At 40.1% G+C, this 14,543-nt stretch overlaps 1 protein-coding gene across 1 annotated transcript; it reads right to left on the bottom strand.

The window, feature by feature from the left end:
- Window positions 1-2,128: 2,128 nt before the first annotated feature.
- On the bottom strand, window positions 2,129-10,128 carry LOC139448740 (monocarboxylate transporter 14-like). The gene is made up of 6 exons (XM_071230279.1): window positions 10,057-10,128; window positions 4,636-4,838; window positions 4,409-4,552; window positions 3,073-4,074; window positions 2,701-2,751; window positions 2,129-2,253 (listed from the first exon to the last, which is right to left on the bottom strand). The coding sequence occupies exons 2-6, from the start codon at window positions 4,832-4,834 to the stop codon at window positions 2,129-2,131; spliced, it is 1,521 nt and encodes a 506-aa protein (XP_071086380.1). The 5' UTR covers window positions 4,835-4,838; window positions 10,057-10,128.
- Between the last annotated feature and the right edge of the window lie 4,415 nt (window positions 10,129-14,543).

Here is a 14,543-nt window from a genome sequence, read left to right as displayed (position 1 = left end):
GTGTGTCGTATGTTGGCACAGATGGCATGACTGTCTGTCCACATCTGGACATATCGTTTCGTTTTCATTTTGATATAAAATATGTCTTAACCATATCACAAACACTGGACTGTAGCCCTGAAATGTCTCTCCTGTTCTATCAGACATACACTACGGCTAAAAGCTATTCGTGTGTACGGACCTGACTTGCTTATCTTATATATATACTTTCTGGACTTGCAGTATTGTGTTTGTATCGTCATGCCTTTCATTAAAGTATACGTCCACTGAAGTGATTTATAGATTGAAATATATGCACATGGACAACATGAACGGGAAAGGAATGTTTTCATATTTTCCTTAAAAGGATTCCCTCTTCCAAGGGCATATTTCAGCAAGCACGAGTTCAAAAAATGTTTCAATAATCCTTTTGGAGGTACTCACTGGGTTTGGGAGATCGTTCACATGATCGTGGCGGGTAAACCAACGTACGCTAAACGCGGCGTGTCAGCTTTACCACTTCGGTGAAACCCACAGGCACGGGTATGGTGCTGACAAACCTTGAAACATAATCTTAGCGAACCGGGATTCGAACCCATAATCCTAAGTTTCTGACATGCACAAGGGATGCAACTCTGCACAGCGAATCGCGGCGCCTTCGAGGTCTGCCCCCTCCCCCACAACACACAACAAGAGAACAAACGATGCTACACCTTGCAGTGTTACAATGAAAACACAATATTACACCTATATATTTGTTTCAACTGTACTATAAGGCACTATAAGTTCTCATCGACGGGCGATTATCAGCGCTGTATAGGGAAAGCAGTATGTTAAATATCAAACCTACACTGTATACAATGTTACCTTTCGATTCCCAAATTTAAACAATATGTTAACCCAGAAATCTGTATGTAAAAGAACTTAGTGTTAAACAAACAAACAACCAGCAAGTGGCATACAATCAACAAATGTATTACACAATTCACTAATTACGTTTGCAAATCATACAAACTACTGCACAGCAATAAAAATGGCAGTACACAAAGAGTGGTAGTACAATATAATATGATGGCAGTGGTCAGTATCAAATCGGAAAATACAGTGGTGAAAGGAAAAATCAGTGATAATTGTATATTCACCCAGTGGTGACGTTTATCAAGCTTCCGAGATGGGCGTCGACAGGGATTCTTCAAACAAAAGCTGGTCTTGGTGTATTCTCAGATGAAAATGTTTGAGAGACACGTAAACACGCTGTTGTCAAACTGTATACAGCCTAAATAGCTACTGGAAATGTCTACACAGTGCCCTCACCAGTCTAAGCGGCACTGGAGCATTCAATGTGTTTCTGTATCATACTATCATCGTCCGCAGTATACCGGACCGGAAGTATACACACCACACTAGCTTCTAAATATAATAACTTCCTGATTACTGCTAACATTGCATTAGTACTACATTCCTGACGACTAATCATTGTCCAAATACAATGCAATGAGCGTCTACCGAAGCTCAACAGAAACATTATTGTTCAACAATAAAATACACTACAATATAACAAAAAGTAAAAGCAAAAACCCCTTTCCATTTTCATAAGAAACCTCTGCTGAAAGAAGAGTCGATTGTACTATTCCGACTATATATGAGCATGTGTTTATGAATCACTATGAAAAAGCTATGATGACAGGTGTTCGCGAAAGGTTGAGTCACAAACACATGCAAAGCCAAGTCAATTCTTCACCTGAAAATACATGGGAACATATGGTACAAGTCAAATAGGGAATTGCATCATGATCAGACTCCATTTTTGTCACGGATGAATCAAAATTGGAAATGTCCTCCACATGTTTACCATAAAACTTTGTTACAGCTTTACTGAGCATGTAAGTGTTTTGGCCTTGATCATACAACTTTTGATTAATAGTCGTATGAGGCTCTTTGAAATATTCGTCGAAAGAGCATGCGCGAATGTATCTACAAAGTTGTGCAAACTAGACACCAGAGGCTTGATTTTGCTGGAATATGATGCCATGAAACAGCTGGAATATTGCTTACTGTGGTCATAAACAACAAGGAAATATAGTTTTGATAGTTTTCTCAATTCACAATTGCTAACGCTGATCATTTTCTGTTCCTGTATCTCCGTTGATCATTGTGTATCATTGTTGATCAGTGTTGCCATCCCAGTTTTAGTCTGAATGGGTCCGTGCATTACCTTTCTTCCTACAAGGCTTACCAACGCTGCAGATATCGAACTGAACATCAAACACGTCCCTGAAAATAGAGTAATTGCGGCGATATTAACTAAGCAATCTCTAAGATAAGACCATTGACTCTTAAAGACTTAAAATCACGAGGTCTGAACCACAAGCGGGTGGTTGATAGTGTGAACAACAATTAACACTGTACATGTATATGTATGATACAAAACGCCTAAGACTGATGTAGCTACCAGTTATACGAGCCTTTTCTGTGAAGGGGATAAACGTTAACAACTGATAAGTAATATCAAGGCTATTAGCGATGCCTCTGTTTTAGAGAAAGACTATTTTGTTAATTATAAATAAACATTCCAGGTACAATGGTGCATCAACGATTTCAAATATTTCCCAGAATATAAATATTGTATAGAACATTCCCTTCTTAAAATATGAAAAGAACTTTTACCTTTTAATTGGAGCAAATAATTAAAGAACACTTCACTAGGTGACGCTATCTTACCTGCAAATACATAGGTAAAATCATATACCATGCTCAACCTGAAAATCCAACCTGAAATTTAAAACATACCACAGAAAAATTATTTTAACATCGCCCAACAGAATGTAACTTTATTTAAAAGCAGAAGATAAATACTCAAAAGGCAAAAAGAGTGCCTTAATTGACATAGCTCCAGGGGTTAGTTATGTAAGCTACAGGAAGTGGATTCATTTGAGTATATACCAGATTTGTTAGGGTTATTAATGTGTTGAAGATGACGCGACGTAATTCAAAGTAATGCACGACAAATAGAGAAAAACAAACATATAAAATGGTGCCTGAATGAGCCACCAATATTGGAATTGGATTGTTTTGAATCACAATGCTACTTACTTGCTACAGGAGGTCCTAGAATGTACCCAACTCCCATGGAGTAATACACAAACCCATATGCCACTGGGACATCCTTCAATGTAACCAAGTCAAGGACAATAGGGCCAATCAGAGTATTCATACCTTGACTGTATGTCCCATATAAAATCCCAAACACCATCTGAGTGTTGTATGTGTGAGAATAAAGAGGGAATAACATCAATAGCACCCCAGATATGCCAGTGAATCCTACTTGGAGAACCATGTATGGAATTTTCGAATCTGAGGCCATCATTCCCGCAACTACTCTTGAGAAGACACTTCCGACTCCCATTGCAGTGAAAAGAGTTGCAGCCTGATCCGGCGAGCTTCCTTTTTGTTGAGCATAGTATGGAAGATGGAACACAGCGGCTGATTCACCAAGTGTCCACAGCATGATGCTTAGGTTATATATAAGAAATCGAATTTCCTTAAGGACTCGAAAAGCACTGAAAACGTGGCATATATTTGATTTTATTCTTGATTTCTTCATATCTTCATGTGGCGAAGTGATAAACGCATGGTAAGATAGAGGATCATCTGCAGAAGTAGAAATTTCTAATGTTTGGTCATTATGAGTATTTTCTTCAGATGGTTGTGGCTCAATGCTAGCAATTTCTTTTTCTGTAGGCTTAGAATGTAACATTTGTGAAGCTTTTCTGCTAAGGTGTGGAACACAATCTTGATCTGTATCTGTGTTGTCATCCACTGAGTGATCAATGATGACTACAGTTGAACTCTGTGACTGTTGTAGTGGCCTTAAGCCAACACCAGCAACACACATATGAAATTCTATTGCACCAAGAATAAGAAGGGCGCCACTTAGATTGTACTGACTGAGAAGGTATCTCACAAGAGGCCCAGCAACAAACAGACCCATTCCTCCACCGGCAATGCACACACCAAACGCTGTTGCTTGCCTCTTTGAAAAGTACTGCCCTGTAACAACGCCTACTACATTGCAAGCAAGACAAATACCAAATCCTGTCCAAAAAGAAGACAAAAATCATAAATGCGTTCTATAAAATATTTGATATGGTAAACTACCATGTGACCCTACATCTGATCCTCAAGATAAATGTATATACAGCCAAAACAAAGAGAAAAGATGATGTGGATGTTGTGTTGATAACGATCGTTGTCATTATTAAAACACATTACAGCTAATCAACAATACTCAGTATCCTTGATAAACGAAGCAGTGTGGGTTTGATCCATGTAGCAACATTCAAAAACATAGTCAAATACCATAATACATGTATGTAAGTTTCTGTTCAGAATGTACAAATGTAACAAAATCAATCACCAGATAACATACCTGACACAAGGCCATACGTTAGCACTAGGCCAAATATGGATTTGCAGAATGAAGCAACCGTCATGCCAACTAGCGTTAAAGCGCCACCAACCATAGCTGTAATACGGGAACCAGCTTTAGATTGTATCAAGCCAGCAACTGGACCTGTGAAGTTGACAATAACTCCGTAAGTGAGTGAATCAGGGTAAATCGGATGTTATTTAGATTTTATGTTAGATTCTACGTACCCAGTAAAGTGCAAGCTCCGAAGTTGATAGAGCCGATCCAGGAGGTCTTGGTCAGATCGTTTTCAATTTCTTCCAACACAGCGATGTTCATGACACCAGGAGAGTACGCCAGTATTCCTGCCATGAACTGTAAGGTGAAGGCAGCTGCAAGGATGACCCAGGCATATCCCCGGTCGACATTTGCTCTTGAGACTTCCATCCTTCTGTGTAATGGATAAGTACATGTTCGTTAACTGATGAATTTTCTTATGTGTAATTATCCTTCATGGATACCTTGTCACAAAGTTGGAAACCTTCAAATAGACACCATGAAAGTTGAGAAAATGGCTGAGAAGGTATCCCTTGTGCATTTGCAAAAGTGATTTTGAGAAATGTACATCAAATTTACTACAAAAGTGCAATATAGGACATGCAGATATAGTAGTTAGCACGTGAAATGTATAGTGTGTTTAGCATAACATCAAATGTTACCTTGATTCTCTTCTCTTACAGCGTACGGGGCGGTCGGGTAGCCTAGTGGTTAAAGCGTTCGCTCGTCACGCCGAAGACCCGGGTTCGATTCCCGACATGGGTACAATGTGTGAAGCCCATTTCTGGTGTCCCCCGCCGTGATATTGCTGGAATATTGCTAAAAGCGGCGTAAAACCATACTCACTCACTCTTACAGCGTACAAATATATGATGAAAACCATCAACTTAATGAGAGTGTCCCTTGTTCTCATTAACAAATCGACGCATTTTAATTGGACATATTGGAGTTTATTATAGCATCAGGTTTAATGCAGATGCCGGAAACAATTACATGTATGAACAAGCTTCCTACAAACAGTGGAAATGACAACGAGATTATCACGATGTAACGTGTCAAGATTTCTCTGTTTGTTTCGACAGGTTGTAAAACGTTGTGACAGTCACCAACCGTGTATGACGACTTCTATGTTCTTGTTAACCTTGTCAACTAATCTTATAATTACAACCAAAACATTGCGCACCCCAGTGTATAACTCATGAAAGTCAAATGACTCTTACGTCGTGCATGCAATCTGTGCGAACCTTGCTGTTTCTGGATATTAAGGGAAGGCGGAGAGTACATGACCGTCAGAGAGAAACATATGAAATACTGCCGTTTGTGTGATGTAATCTGGGCGCTCATTGGCCAGAGCAAGGGAGTTAACTGACTATAAAAGTCCAGTGTCCACCCTTGCCGAACTAGGCTGGTATTTGGAGTTACATTTTGGTTGGACTAACGAGGCTATGCATAGTCCAATCAAAATCGCGCAACGAAATCGAAATCCGTTTCATAAACTGTCATGCAGATTTCGGTCGATTGCAGGATTTGCAAAGCATGTGCACCGCCAACTCGTTGTCAACAGATATTTTCCAAATGTTTTCATGTTTTTAATCAAGGTGCTAACGTGATTTGATGCATTTCGCGATGCAAGACCCGTTTTATCACAAAACAGATCTTGATTAACATTCAGATCGTCCTGACTGGACGCCGGCAATTTGTTGAAGCAAATGCAAGTGATACGAGAAGTAGAATCTGATTGGTCCACAGGAGAGGCTTAGAAGGGACATAACTCGTAATAGCCACTGGTGGCGCTACGATCGAGCGCAGGAATTCCAGTCTAGTTCGTCAAGGGTGGAAACTGGATTTTTAAAGACAGTTAACTCTCTTGCTTCGGGAAGATGCCAGGGCACTCGCTGTGGCCTCTCTAACTGGAACCGGTCCATGGCTTGATTCGTTGGTTTAATAGAGCGACTACACTGCCAAGCGGTTGTATGTCTTCGCGGATGATGAATGAACGCAGTCAGTTTCCTTCAGGAATGAGAGTATTTGAAACCTAGACATTATGCCACTAGGTAATTACAAAACGTCTTTACACGCGTGATGAAGTTCCGGGGTAGAATAGGTGTTTAGCAACCAATGCGTTCCATAAATGGCGACTATGCTTGTCGTAAGAGGCGACTTACAGGATCAGGTGGTCAGGCTCGCTGACTCGCTGGTTGATGCATGTCATCGTATCCCAATTGCGTGGATCGATGCTCATGATGTCAATCACTGGATTGTCTGGTCTACACTCCATTATTTACAGACCGCCGTCATATAACTTGCTAAGCGCCGCGTTAAACAAAAACAAATCCAAACGCCTTCGGACCCCATTTTCTTCCTTGTACATGACTCCGTGGTAATTATGCATTTCTAAATTCTTCATGATACCACGATCCATTCATTTCCAACGTTGAACACGCATATTTATATATTTGTCAAGTCGGTTGTCATTCTTGGCTAGCTACTACATCCTCATAGTATATTTAGTACGGTGTCATAATGTTTTTGTTTGTTGTGACAGCCTTGTTAAAACCACATTACCCTGTTACACTAATTATCACATCAACATGTTTTGTGCGTATCTTGATAACCGACATGTTACTATCTTACAACTTGTCAATTCGTATTTGTTTTTTTTTATAATTGATTGATTTGATTGTTTTGCTAAAACAAAAACATTTCCGTCTGATCGCGGTGTTTGTCTTGTGTATGCGCTCGTTCAACGCTAAAGTGACCGAAGCGACCGAACGCGGGTTCGTTGCATTTTTATCAGTTTTACTGTTTCATCCGGGAAGAGATCACTCGTTTAATAACTATACATTTTTCGTAAACTGTGTTTAATAACATCACTGTTTCGGTATCAGCTGGTCATTCGAATGGCCATGGGGGCGTCGATAGCACTGAGTACCTGTAATCTGCAACGTTTACCCTTTCCCAAGAGGAATAATCTGCTCCCTACAGACACTGCTAATTTTCGCAAAACACCATACAGTAAACTACGGTTATAACGAACTCAAATGGACCGCTAATTGAAGTTCGTTATAATCGTAGTTTGTTATAAGCACACATACAACATCTATACAGCAAATGGCGGGGACCAAAAATTAAGTTCGTAATATCCGTCAGTTCGTTGTAAGCGTGTTCGTTACAAACGTATTTTACTGTATACGTATAGGCAATTGAAACCATCACTAAACTCGCTGTAGCAAGCTATACGACTGTTGATATATTTCACTTGAATTTGTCTGGTTGTTTGCAGTTGTCTATCATCTATTGCGAACGAAAACGTTTGAAATATGGACAGTATACGGACTCTTAAGTGCAAGCATCGTGGCATCATTAAGGTTCTAAGCATACCTAATGAACAAAACTCAAGGAACCTATGATTTTGGTTTCGAATCCTGGTTCTCTCGGATTATGTCTCAAGGCTTGTTAGCACCATACACTTGCTCTTGGGAGACCTGCATCACTTCGGGCTTTCCTCTCACATTCAGCTGATACGCCGTGATGTAACTGGAATAGTGTTAAAAGCGGCGTGAATCCCACACGCTCACGCTTAAATAAACAAACAAGCAAATGAGAGTAGCCCTTCTTGGACAAATCGGACGGTGGTTAAAAATGTCCTTTTGTCAACCTATGTGACATTAATGTTTCGTGCTCCCAAATTACCAAAAGTATGTAAAGTAACGGTAATTACAATCAATTCCATAACTGATAAACCCTCTGTTGACTCGTACGAACCACATAGCCAACATGATACTCGTAGGATCTCTCTGGCTCCAGTCACCTACACTGAAGAGAGTTCGAAGTTAGATTTTTGTGTTACATGCAAATGTTTCTAACGTGGTGTTGTTTGTGCTCAAAATGACACTTCCGGTCAGCGTTGTTCCTATGAGATTTACCTCACCACGTCGACTTCATACACAGGTTGATGCCTATACGATTGTTATAACCTAGCCCTCAGACTAGAGACAAAACCAGAGGCGTTAGGGAGAGACTTTTATTTCGCCAGCCAAATGGCCGGTCAACATGTCATAACCGAGTGGCAGCACGTGCGGACTACCTTCACAGGCACGTGAGGTATTCATACGCGTTACTCTCACAGTATATAGTTCTAGGGTACGTCGGGTAATATAATACTTATCAAGATATTACAACGATATTTAGATAAGGAGAAATTCACCCATTGAAGGAGAGCAAGTAATTAATCGAAGCGTTACCACGTGATTGGATGCGGGCCTCTGATTGGCCAATCATTCTGAACGAAAATCATTTCCCCTAGATGTGTTCGAACATGTTATAGAATCATTTGATTAGTCGTTATATGATTCCGCGAAGTAAGCAGTAATCCAAGTGATATAACAATTATCGACAAGAGCTAACTACTCAGAAAATTGTCGAAATTGTTGAAATTACTTCAGTCTCGAGAGTTTTCAACACGTTCAGCCCTTATACCCTTACGTACAAGGTATTTTACTCGATGTCGATAGTTATAAGAATATCTGATATTAAAAATATCGTGCATTTGATTGCATAAATCACTCGTGCATAATTATTTATTTAGAATACAGACAAACAAGTTACTATTTCGCAGACATAGCTACTGTCATACTAGCTGTTTGACCCCTCAATGCTTTGTGAACAATGAGAACGGTACTGCAGTATATACACGTAGTTACATTGAACTAAATTGGTTGGTTCATTTACTATTTAACGCCGCACTCAGCAATATTCCAGCTATATGACTGCGGTCTGTAATTAATCGAGTCTCGACCAGACAATCCAGTGTTTGACTTCATGAGCATCGATCCACGCAAATGGGATACAATGACATGCAGCAACCAAGTCAGCGAGCTTGACCACCCGATCCCGTTAGTCGCCTCTTACGACAAGCATAGTCGCCTTTCATATACGGTAAGCATTGCTTAATGAAGCCCTATTCTACCCCGGATCTTCATGGGTCCATTCTGATACAAACACAAGCATTCAGCGAGCCTGACCACCCGATCCCGTTAGTCGCCTCTTACTAAAAGCATGGGTTGCTGAAGACCTATTCTACCCCGGATCTTCATGGGTCCATTCTGATACAAACACAAGCATTCAGCGAGCCTGAACACCCGATCCCGTTAGTCGCCTCTTACTAAAAGCATGGGTTGCTGAAGACCTATTCTACCCCGGATCTTCACGGGTCCATTCTGATACAAACACAAGCATTCAGCGAGCCTGAACACCCGATCCCGTTAGTCGCCTCTTACTAAAAGCATGGGTTGCTGAAGACCTATTCTACCCCGGATCGTCACGGGTACACAATCGAGTCTCGTACATTCACTCTGACCCAGTTCTCTGTTCTAATGACAACAAATATATACTAAAGATAAAGAATTCAGAAACGACTTGATGAACTCCGCTGAGCAACAATTTATGCGCAAAGCAAGTCCGAGAAATCTATTGTGTTATTTTTAGAACAATTCTTCATGTTAATCGGTTTAACATACCGATACGGTATACCTGTAGCTAGACGTAATTGGCGATTAGTATAAGAGGGTTGGAAGATAATATAATAACACAGAAAGATACTCAGTAATTACCCACGCTTTAGCTGACAAGGAAAACCCTGTTCTTGTCCGAGTCTCGGACACGCTGTGTCAGTGGGCAAGGGAGCTAACTCTCCCTGCCACTGTATTGTTTAACGTTTATGGTAGATCACATGGCTGTATCGCGGCAGTTCAAATCTCAGTAAGTTATTATTTTCTATATTTTTACAAATATTTTGTTTGATACTTTTAAAGTCATTAACATTATATGAATATTACATCATATGTATATGTATTTCTATAGCCTTATATTAATAAAATAACATAACTCTCTGTGTATTTATTTAAATATTTAATTATACATAAATATTACAGATCTAAGATTATGAGTATTTTTTTTATATTATCGTATGATCGTAGAGAGATAGTTAAATATTTCTAGCGTATTATATTTCAAAATGTTGATCATGAAAAGTAATCCATTATCGCGTCAGTTCAAATCTCAGTAAGTTATTTTTTTTCTAATTTTTACAAATAGTTTCTTTATTTTTACAAATATTTTGTTTGATATTATTAAAGTCATTAACGTTATATAAACCCATATACATATATATCTCTATAGTCTTATGTTAATAAAATAACATAATTGTCTGTTTTTATTTAAATATTTGATTATACATAAATGTTACAGATCTGATCGTATGATCGTAGACAGATAGTTAAAATATTTCTGGAGTATTGTATTTTCATAATGTTGATTATGAAAAGTAATCCATTATAATTTTTTGATAATCAGAACAAGTATATCTATTCAGAGTGATGAGCTATGGACCCGAATACAGTCAAATTCAAACATGTTATGTACAATTATATGTGGTGGAGATATAATAAAAATAGAAGAGATACAGAGGATCATTATTTATATTTCGAATAGTATGGCACCGCAGACTAAGAGAGCTATCGAAAAGTATGAAGAGTGTGCTTAAGGACAACCATCCAAGAGTTAGTTTATATGAACATAAGACATTTGCTCAACAATATTACCCATCCCTCTCTTGCGGTCACGTTTTCAGTAGGCGAGATGATCTGAGGTCACATGAAAATTAAACACTCTCCAGTCCAAGAAGTTGTTGTTGGTGGTACATACAACAAATGGAGACAACAATTAGCCGTGTGATCTGCAAGTTCTAGGACGGATTGTAAAGGTTTATACCATACCCGGGGAAGACCAAGACAGGTTTTACCCTGTCTTTCCTACACAAGAACTCAAATGTTTTAAGACATGAGCAGAAACTAGATTTTACGAACATTGCCTTCCCCGGCAAGCTAGCAGACATCCCCAAATTTTTAAAGGCAAAATATGATCTGTCAATATTTTTTTTATTTTAAGTGAGTGAGTATGGTTTTACGCCGCTTTTAGCAATATTCCCGCAATATCACGGCCAGGGACACCAGAAATGGCCTTCACATACTGTACCCATGTGGGGAATCGAACCCGGGCCTTCGACGTGACGAGTGAACGCTTTTACCACTAGGCTACCCCAACGCCCCGTTTTTGATCATGAGAAAGAAGTGTATTCCATCCATGTTACAATGACTTATTTATGATATGACAGTAACAAAACTCACCACTGCTGGATGAAGGATCTCAGCAGATTCTTATTTGGTCTGAAGAGTTATGCACACCGTCATTAATCGTACTGTCCCTACTGCCTCCACGGTTTCATCAGAGAGCACACCGTCATTAATCGTACTGTCCCTACTGCCTCTACGGTTTCATCAGAGAGCACACCGTCATTAATCGTACTGTCCCTACTGCCTCCACGGTTTCATCAGAGACCACACCGTCATTAATTGCACTGTCCCTACTGCCTCCACGGTTTCATCAGAGACCACACCATCATAAATCGTACTGTCCCTACTGCCTCCACGGTTTCATCAGAGAGCACACCGTCATTACTTGCACTGTCCCTACTGCCTCCACGGTTTCATCAGAGAGCACACCGTCATTAATCGTAATGTCCCTACTGCCTCCAAGGTTTCATCAGAGAGCACACCGTCATTAATTGCACTGTCCCTACTGCCTCCACGGTTTCATCAGAGAGCACACTGTCATTACTTGCACTGTCCCTACTGCCTCCACGGTTTCATCAGAGACCACACCGTCATTAATCGTACTGTCCCTACTGCCTCCAAGGTTTCATCAGAGAGCACACAGTCATTACTTGCACTGTCCCTACTGCCTCCACGGTTTCATCAGAGACCACACCGTCATTAATCGTACTGTCCCTACTGCCTCCAAGGTTTCATCAGAGAGCACCCCGTCATTACTTGCACTGTCCCTACTGCCTCCACGGTTTCATCAGAGAGCACATCGTCATTACTTGCACTGTCCCTACTGCCTTCACGGTTTCATCAGAGAGCACATCGTCATTACTTGCACTGTCCCTACTGCCTCCACGGTTTCATCAGAGAGCACACCGTCATTAATTGTACTGTCCCTACTGCCTCTACGGTTTCATCAGAGAGCACACCGTCATTAATTGCACTGTCCCTACTGTCTCCACGGTTTTATCAGAGAGCACACTGTCATTAATTGCATTGTCCCTACCACCTCCACGGTTTCATCAGAGAGCACACCGTCATTAATCGTACTGTCCCTACTGCCTCCACGGTTTCATCAGAGACCACACCGTCATTAATTGTACTGTCCCTACTGATCGTAGTCAATCAAGGTCCAGATGCTGCAGACAAATTCATAGAGGCTATGGTAGCAGAGGGGGCGGTCGGGTAGCCTAGTGGTTAAAGCGTTCGCTCGTCACGCCGAAGACCCGGGTTCGATTCCCGACATGGGTACAATGTGTGAAGCCCATTTCTGGTGTCCCCCGCCGTGATATTGCTGGAATATTGCTAAAAGCGGCGTAAAACCATACTCACTCACTCACTATGGTTGCAGAACAAGAAGACATTGAGCAGAAATGTTGGTATGTACTGGTATGAATTTGTCCCATATACTTAACATGAGGGAAGAGTGCTCGAGAAACGATAGTGTGCCAACTGCTGTTTCTTATAACGGATGTCGGAAAGACTGCGGCCTAGAGAAAGCAGTCTATGGTCGAATCATCCGCTACGGATGTTGTATTTTTACTCCACCCTTTCAAAGTTGCATTTCGATAATTCTTTAGGGAGTAATAACTATATTCCTCACCCGTTCCAGTTAGATACCGTTTATTACAAATCGTATCGTTTTCGCTCGTAACATACGTTTTGAAATACACTCGTTGTAATGAAAACGGCATCTAACGGGGTCTCATTTAGTAATCTATATTTATACAGCAGTGCAACCCGAGCTCTGTGAACCACTATTGTTACACAAACGCATTCACCGTGGGCTCGTAACTGTATGTGCTATTAATAGTTCTGAGATAGTAGACGACGAGTGACGATAAAAAGGACTATTTGCTAGAACATTGTATCTCAAAATCAGGATAAACTACAGGCACTTACCCTCGTTCTATTCCATACACTGAATGTTTTATGTGTTATCGTTTCTATCTGACATCGTTAAGATTGTGTGCATACTATCGATATTATTGTGTTTAACTGAACGGATAAGAGACGAACTATTTCATTAGGAAATATTGTCATGAATAATTTACAAGTATGTTTGCTCTTTTAAGAAATTAAGAAGTTGATTTCATCGTTGACTTAATCAACGTGTTTAAATCGAGTTTTCCCAAAAGCTTTCCAGTGGAGTGGAGGAAATTAACGATCGTCTAAACATCAACGTGTATCAGTTGAGGACGAGGAATTTACATGACTGTGATCTATACAAATACCGTATTCGACGCAATAAGCGCCCCTCTCTAATAAGCGCCCACGGCGATATTTGCAAATATATTGCCGAGTGAACAATCCCAATTAGCACCCCTTCCGATTGATTAATGTATACAAGACTGATTTATTCGCGTATAATACGCACTTATGTGTTATATGCACCCTTAATTATGGGCAATTAAATTAAAAAACATACTTGTCGTACATAAACATTTCAGGCTGTCAGCATAAACCACGAAATTTATCTTTCAACTATTTGCTTTTACTCCAATATATTATTCTACTAAGAGCCCCCTATTCCTAATTTTAAGAGCGCCGTAGGCGCGTATTACGTCGAATACGCAAATTGTATTAATATTTTGTTTCCTTATGAAATTGCAATCATAAAGTTATCGTGGGAAACCATCGGAATTTGAACAATGATCTAACCAGTGTGAGTGAGTTGGGATTAACGCCACTTTTGGTAGTATTTCAGTTATCGCGGAGCGTCAGTTCAATATTGAAGGGAAGCCCGTTATCGAACCAGAAACCCTATGAGCACGCATGCACCCTTATGACCAGTGCACTGTGTACCTTTGTTCCCTTAGGATACCATATTACTTTATTTGTCATACAATGAATTTTATATCGATAATTGACAGATCAACTGGTCCCCAAATTAATCAACGTGGGAGCGTTCCAATGAACGTAAGATAAAACCGGGA

Source organism: Haliotis cracherodii, unplaced genomic scaffold, assembly GCF_022045235.1.
Source record: "Haliotis cracherodii isolate W230 unplaced genomic scaffold, xgHalCrac1.p SCAF_7, whole genome shotgun sequence".
NCBI lineage: Eukaryota > Metazoa > Mollusca > Gastropoda > Lepetellida > Haliotidae > Haliotis > Haliotis cracherodii.
The sequence above is the reverse complement of the archived record's forward strand: the minus strand, read 5'-3'. Positions and strand labels throughout refer to the sequence as shown.

What these genes read in the sequence shown, in the direction of transcription:
- LOC139448740 (XM_071230279.1), bottom strand. Translation starts at nt 4,834, where the DNA reads ATGGAAGTCTCAAGAGCAAATGTCGACCGGGGATATGCCTGGGTCATC. An exon ending in TCTAGGACCTCCTGTAGCAA is followed by an intron (nt 2,752 to 3,072) that starts GTAAGTAGCATT and finishes TTTAAATTTCAG; the next exon opens with GTTGGATTTTCAGGTTGAGC. An exon ending in TTTTACCTATGTATTTGCAG is followed by an intron (nt 2,254 to 2,700) that starts GTAAGATAGCGT and finishes CTCTATTTTCAG; the next exon opens with GGACGTGTTTGATGTTCAGT.